Source organism: Setaria viridis, chromosome 5, assembly GCF_005286985.2.
Source record: "Setaria viridis chromosome 5, Setaria_viridis_v4.0, whole genome shotgun sequence".
Classification (NCBI taxonomy): Eukaryota; Viridiplantae; Streptophyta; class Magnoliopsida; order Poales; family Poaceae; genus Setaria; species Setaria viridis.
Genome location: NC_048267.2, coordinates 35907156 through 35925419, shown reverse-complemented (window position 1 = coordinate 35925419; position 18264 = coordinate 35907156). Strand labels below are relative to the sequence as shown.

The window sequence follows — 18264 nt, the reverse complement described above, 5'->3', positions numbered from 1 at the left end:
AAGAACTTCGACTTGCATGAGAGGACGGTGACGCAACGGTTCCTTACGTGAGACTGCAGGCTTACCAATTCATGTCGCATAGCTCAAAAAAATCATGTCACATACACTCACATATGCTTCGTAGGAATACGTTCTACAGCCCCGTGAACTCTATTACACGACTACATACACTTACAAACGAACAAGCAGAATCGACTCGTCAATAGCGAGCTTTACCACACATTTTACACGACGATCACAGGGAAGCATAGCGGCTCAGCAGTAGATGCCACAGCAATAGGCATATGCGATTCCTCAAGTGGAGTTGTACAGAATTCGTCCAGTGTCAACAACTCAGTATTGTCGCCCTTCATCTGTAAGATCGGTAGACAGGGGTGTACATGCAGCTCTCGGTGTACTTCACCAGGTCCTTTGGGCGAGGGAGCTGGCTAGCCAACCCTGCACATACAAAAGCAGAAGAACGGAATGGCTCATAACTGTCATCTCATGTTTCTAAAGTTCCAGCGAAAATGTAGCGAGAACAGCCAAATATACCGAGATCGTAGGCTTTTGCCGCCACGCGGGCGGCGATGTTGGCTGATATCTTCCTGATGATGGAAAAGGGTGGGTAGATGAGGCCTTTGTCGATATGCTCCGGGGTTACCTGGTCAGCTAGTCCTTCAGCTGTATTATACGGCAAAAAAAAATGATGCAGAATTAGTGACAACAATTCAGTACGAGTGCATGTCGGAAAACGAATGATCCCCCCAGAGCTATAGAAGATTGTGTTTACCAGCAGCAAGGACCATATCGTCTGTCACCCGGACCGCCCCTGAGATCACCACACCTAGACCAAACCCTGGGAAAATGTATGCATTGTTTGCCTGGTACAGTTCAATGTAAAGGTCACAGGTAAGTTCGAGCTGTCGAAAACATAAGAACTCTATGTATGCACAAGGCCATGTTTCAGACCTGGGCAGGCACGAATAGCTTGTCATTATACTTCACCGGGTCAAATGGGCTTCCACTTCCAAATATCGCGCGGCCCTGATTATACATGTACCATCTGATTATGATATACTCACGAGAAATTTGGCACGTGGAAAGATTAAAGCTATGCATGAAACACTACCCGACTCCATGTATAAGCTTGCTCAGCAGTACATTCAGACTGTGACGTTGGGTTTGATAGAGCGAGGATGATAGGTCTCTGCATTTCATTGGAGACAATTATAAGTACTGAATTGAATAATACAGAGCAACAATCTAGACAGTGCACTGATGTTAATCTTCACCTCATTAATCGAAGACATAGCCTCAATCACCTCTTTTGTGAAACTTTGTCCCACACCAGCTGATCCTATTAGTGCAGTTGGTCTGATGGCCTGAAAAAAGGGAAAAGGATTTATGAACCATGACAACTCCACAATGAACATTATTTGTATCCCTTTCAGTTTAGCCTTGCACCTTGACAGCGCCTAGGAGATCTTTAACAGGTTCGTGCTCATGTGCATATCGTTTCTTAAACGGCTGAAGAGTCTCATTACGTGAGGTCACAATCAATCCCTGCAACAAACAACAAACCTCTTTATATGTGTTCATCCAAAAGATAAATGAAGTGAGAAAGGCAGCACTGTAAGTTGACCTTTGAATCAACAAGCCAGATCTTTTTGCGTGCCTCTTCTACTGAAACCTTCGCCTGAAAGAAAACATCAATATGGTCATCAGCGAATTCTTCCAGTTAAGGTGAACTTAACAAGTTACTACCTGTCCGGATATCTCCAGAGCAACTAGCTCAGCAATGCCTGTGCCAGCCTGCAAGAATAGACAAATGAGTCTTTAAATTACAGTTTTTTTAACAGAAAGTCAACGTTATGGACATTAGTACTTGTGAATTGTGACAGAGTAAATTCACTACCACTTTGTTAGTTATGTATTGATGTTCTTCAAAGTATTGACAGTACCGCGACAAGAAAAAAAAAACATTATTTTGGAATGCAAAAACCATCAAGTACAGGAGGATTTCTGATACAATCCCATTCCCAAGATACAGGAGATTGTTAGGACATGACTAATATTGAAAAGACGAACCAAATGGAACTGATAGTGCATCAGCTCCTTGATCATTCCTGTCCTTTTAATCACCAACAATATTCATTTGATTATCAAGTTTCATGGGAATGTAAAGACAAGTAAGCAATATTTGATGTGGTTCCACTCGGCATGTTTAAGCAGTATGAAGAAATAATGATCGGTAGAATTCACCCTCTAAAATTACAAACAAAGGTCAATTTACCTCGCCTGCACCAAAGAACAGGAATGTGTGATCGGCTAGAGTGCCGCCGACAGACTTCAGAGCAGCAATAAGCCCTCCAAGTACTACCGCAGCAGTTCCCTGTGAAAATAATAGTTTCAGAGATACTACTGTTGCCTAGAACAAATACAATGGCCTCTTATGAGGAGCAGTAAGATAAAGAATCAACTATCTAATCTGATTACCTGGATATCGTCATTAAATACAAGATGGTTTTCCCTGTACTTCTCAAGAAGCGTAAATGCATTGTGGTTCGCAAAGTCCTCAAACTGTAAACCCAAACCAACTTTTAGAAGGAAAAAAAGTAGGTATCATGCAGTTTAATAAGAGGCAAATAATTTATCTTCGACATCTTTTCTGACCTGGACAAGAACCTTCTGTCCATAGTTCTGCCTAACTGCTGTCATGAACTCATCCAGAAGTTCAGAGTATTCCTAATAATGAAGATGACGAATTAAGACCCACAATTATACAGGTGAACATCTTTCATAAAAATTGAACCACCATAGCCAGTGCTACAAGAATGGAACCTGGCCAGTTGCTCTTCTTTGCTTTAACCCAATGTAGAACTCATCCTTTAGTAGATTTTCATTATTTGTTCCTACATCAATGGTAATAGGCAAGCACTAGAACAAAAAATGGGGGAACATTACATCAGAGATCAGACTGCTAATTATTGAGAATGGTCAAGGAACTGAGCCTAGATCAGTAGAGGGTGTGGTCATACACCTATACCACCCAAGTTCATGGCCTCGTCGAGGCGAATTTGGGGGCATATTTTCTTCTTAATATAAAGCTGCATAGTTCCTCCTAAGTTGATTTACAGTATTAAGAACAGTTGTTCACACGCAATTACTCACAGCAGATGGCCGGACACCTCCAAGAGCAGTATACAGTGCAAGCTTTCCCACAGGAATTCCCATGCCCTAAATGTATTTCACAAAACAAAGATTATCAGAGCAACAAACTACGTGCTTAGCCAAAATGGAGAAGCATAGATGATCCCTGACAAAGCAAGAATGCCTTAACTAATGAACTAACCTGGCAGCCGAGATCTCCCAGGCCTAAAATTCTCTCACCATCGGTAACGACAATAACTTGAATACTCTTTTCTGGCCAATTCCTTAGTACCTCCAATATTCTCCCCCTAGCATGGAGAACACCTCATAAGCGTCCTTAATCCTTTAAAACTCCCTATTTACAAGCAGCTACTGTGTGAAGAGATGGAGGAAAAAACACACTTCTCTTTGAGGCTGATGTATAAACCCTGGGGTCTTCTGAAGATTGACCCATACTTCTGGCAAGCCTCCCCCACTGTTGGTGTATACACAACAGGAAGCAGTTCCTCCACATTGTCGATCAGGAGCTTGTAAAATAGTCTCTCATTCCTCTCCTGAAAAACACATGCATCATGGACAGAAAGAAAAACTAACGATTGAAACAATTATTTGGCTACAACTGATACTGTGAATCTAAAATTTATTTTGGAGAAGCCGATGAGCTTACCTGGAGGTCCATTAAGGCCATGTAACGCTGCAACGGGACCTCGAACTGCCGAACATTCTGCAGCAGCCTCTTCTCCTGCGGGAGATGCACACGCTTCAGCGAAATCGTCAACTGCAAAAAGTGCAAAACAATACAAGGTGGAGAAAAAGCAATAGACCTGGAGATCTTGTGATAGCACTACAGGAGGCAACAATCCTCTTAGGTAGTGAGCATCCCGCTCTTTCTCCGTGAAGGAGAGCCCCTTGTTGTGCCTTGGATCCCTCAGTATAGAGTGACCACTGAAACCCGGTAACAACCAAACATCATAATCTTGAAGTGATAAGAAGCGTCATGAAAGCAAAAAATCAGAATAGAAGTTGAATTTCGTCCAAGTTCGAGGTCAGATTATTACTCCACTTCTTTTTAGATAAATGGTCAGATGACTCAATGATTTTCGTATGACATGTTGAAATGGATAGATACATCGAAAGGAATGCCTCAATTCAGCTGAGACGTGGTATTCTTAACATTAACAGTGGAATCAGATGATACCTGAATACCACCTGATCAAAACATAACAGGATGTCAGGATGAACAGAAGAAAAGGCCGCATATACCTTGCGATGCAGACGGCCCACGGCGTGACCGGCTGGTCCTCGGTGGCGCGGTCCTCGCCGTAGGCGTCCTCCACGCCGCCGGTCACGCCGCCGTTCTTCAGCTCCCCTGATCCCGCCATACCGTGCGCCGCTCTCGCGCCAAACCTCCCGCCGCCGCTGCTCCACCACCAATAGTGCAGCCTCTCCAAATGCAGCGCAACTGTGCCTCCAGCGGCGCGCTGGAGATGTAAATATTCTCGAGCCCGCGAGGAGGCGCGCTGCAGCAGCACGGCGGACACCGAGGCCATGGGGGTGGCGCCGTGACGGCGATGCCTCTTGCCCGCGCCGGACACGTCGCAGAGAGGTGGCGCCACGTAACCCCCGCGGTAGGCCGGCTCTAGAATGTATGCTGGGTTGGGCTGGGCTGGATGCGCACCAGCCGGCTGGCCGAAGAATTTCTGCGTCCTGCCGGCCCGTTTTACGCGGCCCAGCCGCCCCGGCTCGCAAATCGCCGCCATCGCGAGGCACACGTCGACACACGCCGTCTGTTTGCGGCTTCTCCACCCAGAGCCGCGCAGCCAAATCCGGAGGGGAGCGGAGCACGGGGACGACGCCATGAGCCGCGCGCTGCTCGCCCATGTCCTCCACCGCCCGCCGCTCCTCTCGTACGCTCGCGACGCGCTCTGCCCTATCCCCAATCTATTCGCTTTTTGTCGCTGAAACTTCTGTTGTTTTTGCCGCTTGGCTTCGCAGCTCGAGGAGTGGCGCTGGCGCCCGAGGACTGCTGGCTTCTCGCATCCACCCTCTCCGTCGTCTCAATTGCAGCGCGGTCGAAGCGGCTGCCGACCCCACCGAGGAGGCGCCTGCTCCTCCGGCGAGGAAGTACGTCCCGCGCCTCCATGCACGTGTGGTGTTCGGCGTAATGCTCTAGGATGGCTTTGCGATTGCTTTCTGTTTTCGTGGTAGTTGGATTGTAGCGCGCCGTCTTTGGGTGTTACCACTGGAGACTGGACCAGCACTGACTTAAGACTGAGAGATTTGCTCAGATTGTGCAATGCCAGTTTATGTTGGTGTCCTTAGGATGCAATGCCTGCATTTGGTATAGAGTTGCCGGAATTGAATTGTTGTTGCATGTTGCATCTTAATTGTTGCTGGAATCGAATTGTTTCTTTGGTTAGTCAGCTGTCCGTACAATGTGGCCACTCCAGCTCCTTTGTTCATATTGATTGTATTAAATCATCACTTGGCCTTCTTGTTCATGTTTAATTTGACCATAAGTTCCACAGAAATATCAGACATGTTCAATGAGCCAAAGTCAACTGTGATCATATAGGGTGTAATCCTGATGTGACACTTTTTGGAAGAGGATTGCTCTAGGATTTCGGTCACTCATAGGGATGGCATCTATTTCTGTGCGGTTACTCCTCATAGTTATTGAATGAATTCTTACTAAGGTTATGATGTAGTCATGATAATACATGAATCCTCTTTTCTCTACATTGAACAGCTCTCAATGTATTCACCTGTTGCAGGAAAAGAGTAGTTTCTGGTGTACAGCCAACAGGAATGGTTCACCTTGGAAATTATCTTGGTGCTATTAAGAATTGGGTTGCACTTCAGGTACTCCATGGTGCTACTTTAACATTACATTTTCTTTTGAATTTCAATGGATATGCTTTGCTGTAACTGGTAGTGAGCTAAGAAAACTAAAAGGAATATTGAGGAACAATTCGTTCAATTGCAAGGCTATTTCAATTATGATGTTATTCTCTTGTCTAATTGAGATTCAAGATCTATTTAGTATTGAACATATGCCAATTCATCCCTTGTTGTGTGCTACTTGCCTGCAGGATTTATACGAGACATTCTTTTTCATTGTGGACCTGCATGCAGTAAGCTCTTTCTTATCTTATATCCATCTTGCAACAGAAAACACTCTAATTTCGTATAGTTTGTATAGCATGGTAAATTGGCATTTGCATAATTGTTATCAATCTTAATCTAACACAGTCCTCGGCCGAATTAAGATGCTTCCTTTACCTTTCCTTTACCTTGACTTCTTAAATACTTCTTTCACATAGGCTGCGAGATCTGTGCAATACATGAGATTCTTTCATCAAAACTTTGGTTTTAACAAAAGCCCCCTTTGGCAGGGCTTCTTGAGCAGCTTCTCCATCAGCTTTTGGTGAAGCCTTGCCCAATGATAAAAACCAAACCGGCTTCACAAGCACCCTGCTGTTCCGTTTCATTTTGTGCTAGACCCCATGAGCCAAACACAAAGTGGCTTCTCATGGCTCCTCCCCTCCCCGCACTTTCCCATTAACTAGACCTTCCTCCCCTCTACGCACTTCCCCATTAACTAGACCATATGAGTGAACAGGAGAGATTGTTCTGCCAAATGTCTTTCCAAAGGCTTCAGCTCCAGAGTCCATGCTAAACACTAAACAGTGTTCCTGTTATATGCTCAGACTATGTTGTGACCTAAGCAGCTGATTGATGTTCATGTTCTATTTATCCCGTAATTGATTTTGTATCAATATTTCTCTCTGTTGTTCACTTTTCTAGTTTTAAATTTGTTAGTTTATGTTAATCACTTTGTTTAAAACGCTTGCAGATTACTTTACCATATGATGCACCAGAGCTATCTAAAGCAACAAGAAGCACTGCTGCAATATATCTTGCATGTGGCATTGACAGCTCCAAGGTCTGCCTTGCGTACTTACACCATGCTATGTTTCGACAATTTTTGTTCGTGTATGTTTCGGTTGCTTATTGTTTTCTGATGTCTTGTATGTTTTCAGGCATCTATTTTTGTACAGTCTCATGTCCGTGCTCATGTTGAGTTGATGTGGCTATTGAGTTCTTCTACTCCTATTGGCTGGCTCAACAGAATGATCCAGTTCAAAGAGAAGTCACGCAAGGCGGTGCGTCATTCGCTGTATGACAGCTTTCACCATCATCTTTTGGCTGGGCAGAATTGTTTTGTCATATCACGGAAGGGACTAAAAAAACATCTTAATCTGGGAATATAAACGTCCCTGCATTTTCAATTTCTGATAATTTATGGTCAAATAACTTCACCTGCTCAAAAATAATGAACAATATGGAATTATACGCGCAGTTCAAAATGCTCTGAACCAATAAGATATACATATATCTGAATCCTATTGACAACTGGGATAAAGTAAAAACATCACATAAAAATATTCTTTTTCTTACTGAGTTAATTCCTTGTGCTTGTGGACCACTACTGCATGAACAAACACATTATCTTATAACAGCATTTTGGGGAGTAGTCATGTTTGATGAAGATGCATCAATTACATCGTAGGTTGTCTTTCACATTTTTCTGCATTAATTCGTAGGCAGGGGCGTAGCCAGGATTTAACCTTAGGGGGGCCGAGACGCTGAGTTGAAAGCGATCTCATAAGAAAATTTTTCGTAGAGTTCCAATATAATACGGACACCAATGGTGTGTTACTATTATAGTAACAAACGTATTGGACCATATATTTGATAGCATGCATAGAACGGGTCCTCCTACATTTTCTATGCACTAGTAGTTATGTTGTATAACCCAAATATATAAAGACCACTACTAATTTTTACCATTGATCAACACTAGTAAAAAATAAAGATATATTGGATAACAGAGCATAGATATGGGTTCGGTGGCACAAAGAAAATTGTATTTGGGTCAAGTTTGCTTCAAAATAGAATGAAATACAAAACATGAAAAAATAGAAGAAAACTACATGTCAATTATATGATTTCTCTCAATTAGACTTAAATGAATTGTTTTCTTGGCTCAGTGTCCAAAAGAATTGAGAAGATGGGACATCAGTATCATCTAAGGGTTGGAAAATAAAGAACTCGAAAGGGGTCATTTAATGCCCTACTGCGCTAGTAGCATGTGTTATGGCCTCATGACCCAGTGGGCTGATATTGTTTGGGGTAATTTGTGTCTTACTTGACCCTAATCCCTGTTATTAGCAAAAGTAATTAAGGAGCTCCTACATGGATGTTATGGCAGCATTGGGCGGGCGGGCGGGGGGGGGGGGGGGGGGGGGGCAGGACCCCTGCCCGCGCCCCCTGTGGCTCCACCCCTGTTCGTAGGTTATGAGGCATAATTCATCCATGCAAATCGATCCAACTCTTTTACCATGGTTTTAAACTTTTAGATTTCAATAGAGGTTGATTGTATTATTGATGCTTTTTTAAAAAAAAATTATCAGGGTGATGAAAATGTCGGGGTGGCACTTTTGACTTATCCTGTTCTAATGGCTTCTGACATCCTTTTGTACCAGGTGAATTTTGTTACTATCATTGACAGCTCATATTGATAGCAACATTTCAATCCTGCTGTGTTTATTCTGCTTCTTTCTTTGCCTTGATATCACAATGACTCATTGAATAAATGCAGTCCGACTTGGTACCTGTTGGTGAAGATCAGACACAACATTTGGAATTAACTCGTGAAATTGCTGAGCGTGTAAATAATCTCTATGGTGGAAGAAAGTGGAAGAAATTGGGAGGGTGAGACAGATTATTTCTTTTTGCCCCATCTTTTGCAGTTACAGTAGTTTTTCACTTTATATAATGTCAAGTATATTTTTGCTTGCAGGAGAGGTGGTTCTCTGTTTAAGGTGTGCAAAATATCATGCGCGTACATGATTTTTTAGCATCATTTAACTATGCTATGCTTAGAGTACCTCTTGCTTTGACTATTTAGGTTCCTGAAGCCCTTATTCCTCCAGCTGGGGCTCGTGTTATGTCCCTAACTGATGGTCTCTCCAAGGTAATTAACAGTACTGTCAGACTAGATGTGCAATGAGCTATTGGCAGAGCTGAATCCCATATATTTCCTGTCTGACCTGGTCAACGTGTTGTTTGTTGGTGACAGATGTCCAAATCTGCTCCTTCTGATCAGTCTCGTATCAATCTTCTTGACCCAAAAGATGTAAGGAACTAGTAATGTCTGTTTTTGTATAACTTTTCTACTCCCTCCGTTCTTAAATATATGACGCTGTTGACTTTTTTCTCCAACTTTGACCAACAATATCTATTTAATGAATTAGTTAAATAAAGTAAAATGAGTACCATTATGTCTATTATCAAAGGTACTTTAGATTTAACTTGTAGATTTGTCTATTTGCAAAACTATTGGTAGAAAAAATAAATAGTCAAACAAATGAAAAAGTGAATGGTGTCATATATTTAAGAACGGAAGTAGTATAAACTAAAATAATATGAAGTGAACTCTCCTATATTTATCTCTGTTTTTTCATAACTTTTATCCATGCTTTTTTTTTGGGTGGGGGGGGGGGGGGGGGGGGTTATGTACAGGCATATCGTTGCTAAGTAGAACTGTAGGGAGGAGCTAGGCCTGTTTGGGGTCTTCTCCACAACAAAAATGCTTGGAGGGGGGGGGGGGGGGGTTATGTACAGGCATATCGTTGCTAAGTAGAACTGTAGGGAGGAGCTAGGCCTGTTTGGGGTCTTCTCCACAACAAAAATGCCTGGAGGGGGGGGGGTGTCATTGAGTGCTAGCCACAGTGGTTCTCCTCTGGATTGCTAAAATTCATGGTCACGTAACCCGATAAACAGGCGTAGCTCGGCGCCTCCACCCCATGAAGAAGCACAAAAGTTGATGGTAGGTTTAGGCTGCTTGTGTGCGCACTTAATGTATTACTCAGAAATATATGAATGGTGTAACATATGTATTTTGCCTATGAAATCTTTAATAGTGGGGTTAGCTTTCATTACTGCACGTACAAAGTTATCTTAACTGACCATGGTTACATTCATCTGCAATTGGATTTATGCTTATAGTTGTCTGCTTTCTGGCAGGTGATTGTGAATAAGATCAAACGCTGCAAAACTGACTCATTCCCAGGGTTTTCTCTCTAACTAATCACCTCTACTTTCTCTCTACCTAATTCCTGCATCCATTGAAGACTCATGCTGTTGAGCTCGTATATTTCAGCTTAGAGTTTGACAACCCAGAGAGGCCGGAATGCAGAAATCTTCTCTCGATCTACCAGATTATTACTGGGAAGACTAAAGAGGTATCTAACTTTTGCATGCTCGCATGCTACACAACCACCAGCCTGAACATGAAGAAGGGTCCTGCATATGGATTCACCCATGTCCAGCATAGTGTTTTTTATTTCTCAAGGTATTTAGATTGATCTTTTCTTTCTTTCTTTTTCAGGAAGTTGTTAGCGAGTGCCAAGATATGAACTGGGGGACATTCAAGACTACCCTTACAGATGCTTTGATCGAGCATTTGCAACCTATCCAGGTTTGAGGGCCGCATTACAATCTGATATTGTGCAGCCCTTTTGCTTACAACCTATTCCTCCTGTTAACCACATTTCTTTGCAACTTTGCAGGCCCGTTATGAGGAGATAATGTCTGATCCAGGCTATTTAGATAATGTTCTTTTGAAAGGAGCAGGAAAAGCTTCTGAGATAGCGGACATTACCCTCAACAACGTATACCAAGCCATGGGTTTCTTGCGCAGATAGCATAAGGATCAATTCATTGTCCAGAACCTTTTAGCAAAACTTGAGATTTTTTGGGTCGACATGCTTCACATTAGGCACTACACTTGTTTTTACACCTTGGACTTGCCACTTCACGAGTTAAACCGCTCGTTGATAAATTTTACCACAGTTCCTTCAATTTTTTCTGGAGAAATGTAGTGAGCTTTTCATATGAAACTGCTCTAGTTAGCTTATTTTCATTTCTTTCCTGGGGTGGTTTTGGGTTTTGAATTTTTGTATGCGTTTTAGTGTAACCAACGTAGTTATTGCCCTTGGATTCAGGGCAGGTGGAAATATGAATATCTCGCATGTACAAAATCTTACAACTGCACATTTTTGGGAAACACCTGCTTACACATTCACTTTTCTTGTACTCTTAGAAACATTGGTTCCTTGCTTTTTGGTCGGATGGTAAAATTGCCTGAGCAGACGAACTCTACCATCTTGAACAGCTAAGATACGGGTCGCTTATATATTCCTTGTTACAAGATTCACTGTATCATTCATCCAGTATTGCTGCTGCGTTCACTTATATAGCAAGTTCTACAGCAAAAAGGAGGTGGTATCAAGCATAACTTTTCATGTTAGCCCTCCAGTTAGAACTAATGCTGCCTGATTTATGACTCTGGCGACCCTGTGAATCTCATTCTGTACAGCCTGCCAGGATTCTAATGTGCTTGTTCTCTTTGCTGTCTGAATGGCATCATCAATACCTGGATATATTTCAGCTCCATAATCGTTGTGCAGTGAAGGCCCGTAAATCTGTGAGATTTCCTTTCAATGAGTTTAGCTGTAACATGATGATCTGATGACTACTTTTTGAAACCATTAAAGACCTTACCAGGTGTTTGTACCATGGTCTTCCAGACAACCCTTCCCGCTCTGTGAACGCCCTTTCAGTCATCATCAACCGGTCGTTGATGTCTCTGACCTTCAATGGACAGCTTCTCCATTGTGCCCAAATTTTCCATGTCCGTAGAGCCTAATAAAAAACAAACTAGGAAGTTATACAAAGTTTGAAGTATGGAACAGGCACAACATGCTGCAATTGGTGCATACATACCTTCAATTCAGAATCCACTTTCAGAACTGCCCTTCTGAATTCTTTGATTGACTTGTGCAGGGGAGATAAACTGACAGGCATTCCCAGTACTCTCTCATTTATACCCATTACTCCATTCTGCTAACCAGAAGCAACAGTCATGTTCCTCTAAATTTGAACTTCTCATTACAAATAGAAGATGTACACTCCTGAAACAAGTTAATCCCATTATCTGTTTGAAGATCATTACAAAAGTTACCTCAAGCTCTGTGGCATAATAGCTGTAGTTGAAGGGTAGGATCTCCTCATCTGACAGCCGCAGAGCAACAAGCCCCCACATGCTTGCCGCTGTGATGAAACATAAAGTTAACTTGCAATATTGCTGGTGAGACATATGCGTGGTTCATTCTCAGTGATCAATTCACAAGTATGGATGAAGGATCGCAAAGGACACTTTCACCCCTGCACTTTCACATGCACACTTCATTCTATAAAAATGACAGAGCTTTGTAATACACAGTGGAAGTACCACAGAGCTCTAACAAGTAAACAAGATATATATTATAAGTAGTGAACTTAGGTTCAGTTGGTTGAGGGTGTGGATGTACGCCCAGACCACCAAGTTAATTCCTCATCGAGGTGAATTTGGGCATGTACCTTGTTAATATAATATAAAGAAAGATATTTCCTCCTAGGTTGGTCTAAACTTTTTGGAAAAAAAATGTAGTGAAATTATAAAGAAAAGTGCATACAGAAGTGAGTCCCAACAAAGTACAAAATGGTAGGATATGAGTCAAGTTTCCTATCATTCCAGCTGATCAGGAAGCATGTGCATGGAATGGCATAACATGAAACCCTCAGGATCAGACACAATCCATAACAGATATTCAAGTGATACTGCAGTTGGCATAAGGATATGGATACCTGCGACATGCCTCTGGAACAAGGGATCTCCAAACTTCTCCATCCATATGAAGTCATCATACAAGCTATGATAGACTGCATAGTCTGCAAACAGAAGGCACGTTACAAATGAAAACTGATAAAGTTTTTCTTTTCCTTAAAATAAAAAGGGTAACATTTATCCATGCACAAGTTATGTTCAGAATTTTATGCTTTCCCTTTAATACAAAGATACACACATCTCCTGCGTGTTTGAGGAAAAGAAAGGTTCAGAATTTTATGATAAAAGGCAGGGTGTCCTAGTAAAATTTCTTTTATGATACTACCTCCGTTTTGTGATGTGTTTGGTTTTAGGTATGTCCGGTCCACAAACATCACGGAACAGAGGTAGTAGTAGTAATCAAGGAGGAACCCAATAAACAGTATAGCAGAGTAAGCAGACCATTTCAAGGCTGGGAATTAATGAAAGCAAGTATGCAACAAAAGTAGGACAAACCTGACCCAATAGACATGTCCACTGAGGGAATACCAATGTGTTGAACAAATGCACTATGATCGGACCCTCCACCGCCTAATCTTCCGATCTTAATACATATATGTGTCATTAGCACTCTTAAAAGTCATAAAAAAATCTTTGGTTTGCATATAATGCAGTAAAACCAACACATACCTGAACTTGGAACAAAGAGGAAACAAAACTAGGTCTACACTACCTATAATATTTTTCCTTTACATGCCAACTACTCAAAATACTGAAAGAACAAGCTTGCACAGGGGTTAAAAAGTAACAGCGATATTATTAACTGCTTACCAAGGGAGAGGTGTTAGAGGCCATCCACAAGTCATACAGACTCTCAGTTCTGTTATCCGGATTTTGTACCTTCCTCGATAACAATGAAAACAGAGAATATTTAGAGTCAGGATAATTGATTGGTAAGACAATCACCATCATATCTTTGATCATAGATAGCAAATGTTCATACTAACCACAATTGTATTACCCAAGAAAAACAATTCTATCACAGATCAAGCTGCTACATGTCAGGAGTGATAACAAAACAATTACAGCACCTGCCAAAATAAAAGATTTTTTCTCTGATTGTACATCAGCTATCAGACTGTAACCCTGGCATAACTACAGGATACAAGCAATAAAGCTAGTCATGCTTTTCTGGTCTCATGATAAGTTAAATTTTCTCTATTAACTGTAAAGTTTTGCTATATTTCTTTCAAATAGTATACCTGTTTACTAGCTTCTTTAAGCAATTCATCAAGTTGAGGAGTTGCTGATGCATAAAATCCACGACCAAACACCGCAGAATCAACATTCAGGTAAGCAACGGTCCTTGAAGTTAGCATTGCTCTGTTCTCCTCGACCCATTCGGTGGATCCTATCTGCATTTTTTCCCAAATAAAATAGTATCAAGAGAACATGTGAAAATTGCTTAGATAGTGAGTGAGCAAGTTTAGAGAGAGACCAATGCATACTCTTCAGCATCCCAGTTGCACAAGATGATGGTTCGTCGAGGTCTCCAGCCCTTCTTTTGCAGCTCGGATAACCGTTGAGCTAGCTACAAGTAATGAAAGTTAATGAGGCAAGAAATCAAGCAAATGGTAATTAGAATATAAAATTGGACAGACAAATATGGCATACCTCAAGCAAGGCTGCTGTCCCACTGTTTGGATCAACTCCCCCAAATGTCCATGCATCACGGTGATTTCCAAGGATTACATACCTGTATGTTTCACGATGTTTATTTCACTGAATTTGAACTGATATGTTTTTTACTTTCAAAAATTAAATTGATGAGCAGCTAAGTAACTTGAAATATCATATAAGACGTGTGATCCTGTCAGAATCTAATCCAAAGTGGTTTGTTGAGACTGTTTTAGGATTTGGGGTCTGAAATTCTGTAAATGATTAATCATATGAAGAAATGAAATGAAGCTCTGTTTCTACAGTTTGATTCCAAATCTGTGATACACTTAAGTTTCTACAGTCAAGGGATGGTGATTTGGGGGCATTGACCGCACCGTTCAGGTTCTTCTTTCCCTTCAATCACCGAAATAACATTCTGAATGGTAGCCATTGTCTCATTACCCTACAAAGAAAGCAAACAAGCGTCAATCATAAAGCAAAAGAAGACATTCCCTGTCGTTTCCACTCCCCAACTCCTGTAAAGCAACATAGCAACTTACTATGTAGGTCAGGTTGAGCACCGCTGGCCCGGGCCCAAGCCGGTAAGCCGGCGCGCCGGCGCCTCCTTGCCAATCCTCGGGCGCCACATCGCCGCCAATGAGCTGTAGTATGGCCTCCCCATCCATTCCCGACACTGGCAGCGCCGGTATCCCCGGCATGTCGTCGGAGGCCATCGCCTCCGCGATGCTTAGGCGCTGGCACCCTTCCGACGACGCCCACATCGGCGTCGTGGGGTCCCCGACCCCCTTGAACGTGCTACCCACCTGCACGCCGGTCGGCGGCATCCACGGCCCGTCCGGGAAGGCATTCCCTGCCGCGTAGTCCTTGGCGTCGTTGTATATCACCGCCGCGGCCGCGCCGGCGTCGCGCGCGTTCCGGACGATGTCGCCGCGGAACACCTTGCCGTAACGCGCGACGGCGACCTTCCCGGTGATGTTGACGCCGCGTGCGGCGAGGTAGGCGAAGTCCTCCGCGCGGCCGTAGTTGGCGTAGACAACCTCGGCGGTGACCGAGCCGGAGGCCGCGTAGGCAAGGAAGGTGGGGACGGCCTCCGCGGAGACCGCCGCGTAGGGGTCCCCGGGGTAGATCTCCTGCTCCAGAGCGAAGTGAACGGTGTCGCGGCCCGACGCGGTGAGGGAAAGCGAGCGGTGCGCTGGGTAGGAGAGGAGGACGGAGTATGGAGTGAGGCGGGTAGGGAAGGAGTGGGAGGAGAGCGCGTCGTGCACGTAGGCGGCGGTGAGGGAGTTGGCCCTGGTGCCGGCGACGTGCGGGCGCTGGGTGAGGGCGCGGAGGTGCGTCGCGGCGGTGTCGTTGGAGCCGAGCGAGAGGAAGAGGGATTGGTAATAGGAGGGGGCCGGCGCGAGGAAGACGAAGCGGAACGAGGCGACGAAGGCGGCAGCGACGATGAGCGGGAGCGGGTGGAGCCTCGCGGCCGCGCGGCGCGGAGCAGGGGGCGGGAGGAGCGGGGCACGCGCCGAGGGCTCGTCGGCCCCGTCCTGGGGAGGCATGGCGCCGGCGCCGCCTCGGGGGAGCCGGCTAGGCGGCGGGTGGCGGCGTGGAGATGGAGCAGCCCAGAAGCGGGGCGGTGGCGTGCGGCGGACGCTGCAGTTGCGAGTGAAGCGGAGGAGACGCCGCGACGGCCGGCAGGGGAATGAAGACGGGTGTGTCGCTGACAGCGTGGGGGCGCGCGGGCGTTTTCGTGCTTTCGCTGTCGTTCGTGCCTTCGTGGTGGTGGGGCAGCGTGGTTTCACCGAACTGGATGTTGTCGCGTATTTAAGATGGCGTGGGCCTAGCCGAGTGCATGGGGACGTGGAGATTCGGAGTGGGCTTTTTTTTATTTCTTCTTGGGTTGGAGCGACGTTGACTCATTTCTTTTCTTACTGGGCTTTCAGGCCATTCGTCTCGGACGTTATTGGGCCAGGCCTTTTTATTCTTGGGCTCTGTCGGCTCAGATTGATTCATGGGTTGCTGTTGGTTTGCTACTCCAGCCGGAATCGAGTGGAGCAAGCTAAGGGCCTGTTTGGCAGAGCTCCACGCAGCTCCAGATCTAAAAAAACAGCAGCTCCACCATAGAGCAGCTCCAGCGTGGATCTATGCTCTCACCGTGGAGTTGAGGAAAAATGTTTGGCTGAGACAACAGCTCCAAATCCAGAAACAAAGTTTTTGGTTGGATTGTCCACTAATGTCCTTGGTGTTTTCTTTTTTTTCTTATTTTTTTCTAATAGCTACGCATGCGTGCCAAGCAAACATTTATTTGTAGTCACATATAATGGTAAAGTAACTAGCGAAAGTGGGGGAGAAAATTACTGCTATGAATCAAAGTGGGGGAGGCATGAATTTTGAGGAAACGCGAAGTGCAAGAACGCAACTCGTTTCATCACATGAATAATAGATAGTAGAACACAGAGATGAATTAACCAGGGATTCATCTTCTTCTGAAATGCCAAGTATGGTATGCTAGATGAGATGCCACCGAGGACTTGTGTGAAATCGAATTACATGGAAGACGCCACGCTCGGAGATTAACAAGAACACTTGGCTGCCTAGTCAAGGAAGCAGCTTCCCTACCATGAAGCAGGCGAACTTATTGCTGCGGGAGTAGTCGTACGGCACGCCCGCGACTGTGAGCAGGCGCTCCAGCACCTCCTTGACCTGGTCAGGCTCCGGCGTCTCGCACTCGAGCTCGTAGCTGGTCCGGAAGCCAAACCGCGTCTCGTCGAGCTCCAGCACGAGCCCTTGGTCCTCGAGCTCGTAGATGGCGCGGGTGTTCCGGAAACCTGGTCGACCTCCTCGACGCGGCTGACACCGGCATCGATCCGTGGGTGGCGCTTGAGCGCGAGCACCGCGTGTGATAGGGGGCCGCGGCCGTCGAGGCCGTAGAGGCGGACGCGGAAGAAAACGAAAGGAGGCGGCGTCACGGAAGAAAGGAGGCGGCGTCACGGAAGAAAGGAAGGGAGCCGGCGGTGGGAAAAAAAAAGACGTGAACCGGTACGAGGATGTGTAATCGATGGTATTGGTGGGTAATTTCCCCCAACTCCACGAGGGGTTACAAAACTATCGTTTTGAGAGCAGCCCCTGAGGTGCTCCATGGATTTGGTGGATCTGGGAGCTAGATCTAGTTTTTTTGCGGATCTTGATTTCACGGAGCTGCACCGTTTGGCTAGAAAAAATGGGAGTGGAGCTATTTTTAAGGATATAGAGCTGCGTGGAGCTCTGCCAAACAGGCCCTAAACACCCGAACTCCACAAATTTTTGGAGCAGTCCAACTCCATATTGTTTTGGGAGCTCTAGTTTATTTCTTTGGAGTACTTTTTTCAACTTCAGATACGAACTAGACGTGAAGTTGGTAGGTAATTACCCACCACCGCCACTCGTTACATAAAGAAAGTGATTCGTTTCTTTTCTCTACCGACGCCTCCTAGGTCCCGACCCTCGCCTCCCCTCACGTGCCACCTCCTCCCCTCCTGCGTCGCTTCCTCCTTCCACCTCTACCTGCCCCGCCGCCCTCCAAGAGTTCGCGCCGCCATCGACGGAACCCCCACGCTGGCCCATCCCGCACCCCCTGGAACTCCCGATGCCAAGCCCGCTATCCCATCCCCACCCTACGTTGCCGCTGGGGCCAATGCACTGACCCTGTCCCGCACCCTCCCGGAGCTCGCGACGCTGCTTGCCAAGCTCACCACCCCATCCCGCTCCAT

At 45.0% G+C, this 18264-nt stretch overlaps 3 protein-coding genes and 1 pseudogene across 3 annotated transcripts; 1 reads left to right on the top strand and 3 right to left on the bottom strand.

Annotated features, from left to right (window-relative positions):
- Positions 1-43: 43 nt before the first annotated feature.
- Positions 44-4711, bottom strand: LOC117859105 (NADP-dependent malic enzyme). The gene is made up of 19 exons (XM_034742293.2): positions 4396-4711; positions 3957-4077; positions 3800-3874; positions 3535-3686; positions 3335-3440; positions 3154-3219; positions 2824-2919; positions 2656-2727; positions 2479-2562; positions 2276-2374; positions 1747-1794; positions 1625-1678; positions 1447-1545; positions 1275-1364; positions 1112-1189; positions 952-1026; positions 773-863; positions 535-663; positions 44-438 (listed from the first exon to the last, which is right to left on the bottom strand). The coding sequence occupies exons 1-19, from the start codon at positions 4680-4682 to the stop codon at positions 350-352; spliced, it is 1911 nt and encodes a 636-aa protein (XP_034598184.2). The 5' UTR covers positions 4683-4711; the 3' UTR covers positions 44-349.
- A 168-nt stretch (positions 4712-4879) lies between these two features.
- LOC117859108 (tryptophan--tRNA ligase, chloroplastic/mitochondrial) lies at positions 4880-11284 on the top strand. Its single transcript, XM_034742296.2, has 15 exons — positions 4880-5039; positions 5128-5256; positions 5907-5994; positions 6225-6266; positions 6989-7078; positions 7176-7298; positions 8610-8681; positions 8798-8910; positions 8999-9020; positions 9107-9172; positions 9278-9334; positions 10225-10271; positions 10361-10442; positions 10589-10678; positions 10770-11284. Exons 1-15 carry the CDS (start codon positions 4990-4992, stop codon positions 10902-10904), a joined length of 1206 nt encoding a protein of 401 aa, XP_034598187.1. The 5' UTR covers positions 4880-4989; the 3' UTR covers positions 10905-11284.
- An 82-nt stretch (positions 11285-11366) lies between these two features.
- LOC117859106 (probable glutamate carboxypeptidase LAMP1) lies at positions 11367-16160 on the bottom strand. The gene is made up of 12 exons (XM_034742294.2): positions 15067-16160; positions 14902-14969; positions 14522-14603; positions 14346-14438; positions 14110-14262; positions 13679-13747; positions 13364-13451; positions 12889-12972; positions 12224-12312; positions 11986-12102; positions 11764-11904; positions 11367-11684 (listed from the first exon to the last, which is right to left on the bottom strand). Exons 1-12 carry the CDS (start codon positions 16072-16074, stop codon positions 11502-11504), a joined length of 2175 nt encoding a protein of 724 aa, XP_034598185.1. The 5' UTR covers positions 16075-16160; the 3' UTR covers positions 11367-11501.
- A 761-nt stretch (positions 16161-16921) lies between these two features.
- Positions 16922-18264, bottom strand: LOC117856498 (triphosphate tunnel metalloenzyme 3-like; annotated as a pseudogene).

What these genes read in the sequence shown, in the direction of transcription:
- LOC117859106 (XM_034742294.2), bottom strand. Translation starts at nt 16,074, where the DNA reads ATGCCTCCCCAGGACGGGGCCGACGAGCCCTCGGCGCGTGCCCCGCTC. An exon ending in TGCTCAACCTGACCTACATA is followed by an intron (nt 14,970 to 15,066) that starts GTAAGTTGCTAT and finishes CTTTCTTTGTAG; the next exon opens with GGTAATGAGACAATGGCTAC. An exon ending in GGGAAAGAAGAACCTGAACG is followed by an intron (nt 14,604 to 14,901) that starts GTGCGGTCAATG and finishes TGAAACATACAG; the next exon opens with GTATGTAATCCTTGGAAATC.
- LOC117859105 (XM_034742293.2), bottom strand. Translation starts at nt 4,682, where the DNA reads ATGGCCTCGGTGTCCGCCGTGCTGCTGCAGCGCGCCTCCTCGCGGGCT. An exon ending in TGTTCTTTGGTGCAGGCGAG is followed by an intron (nt 1,795 to 2,275) that starts GTAAATTGACCT and finishes CTATTCTTGCAG; the next exon opens with GCTGGCACAGGCATTGCTGA. An exon ending in CTATGTCTTCGATTAATGAG is followed by an intron (nt 1,190 to 1,274) that starts GTGAAGATTAAC and finishes AATGAAATGCAG; the next exon opens with AGACCTATCATCCTCGCTCT.
- LOC117859108 (XM_034742296.2), top strand. Translation starts at nt 4,990, where the DNA reads ATGAGCCGCGCGCTGCTCGCCCATGTCCTCCACCGCCCGCCGCTCCTC. An exon ending in CACCGCCCGCCGCTCCTCTC is followed by an intron (nt 5,040 to 5,127) that starts GTACGCTCGCGA and finishes TTGGCTTCGCAG; the next exon opens with CTCGAGGAGTGGCGCTGGCG. An exon ending in TTACTGGGAAGACTAAAGAG is followed by an intron (nt 10,443 to 10,588) that starts GTATCTAACTTT and finishes TTTCTTTTTCAG; the next exon opens with GAAGTTGTTAGCGAGTGCCA.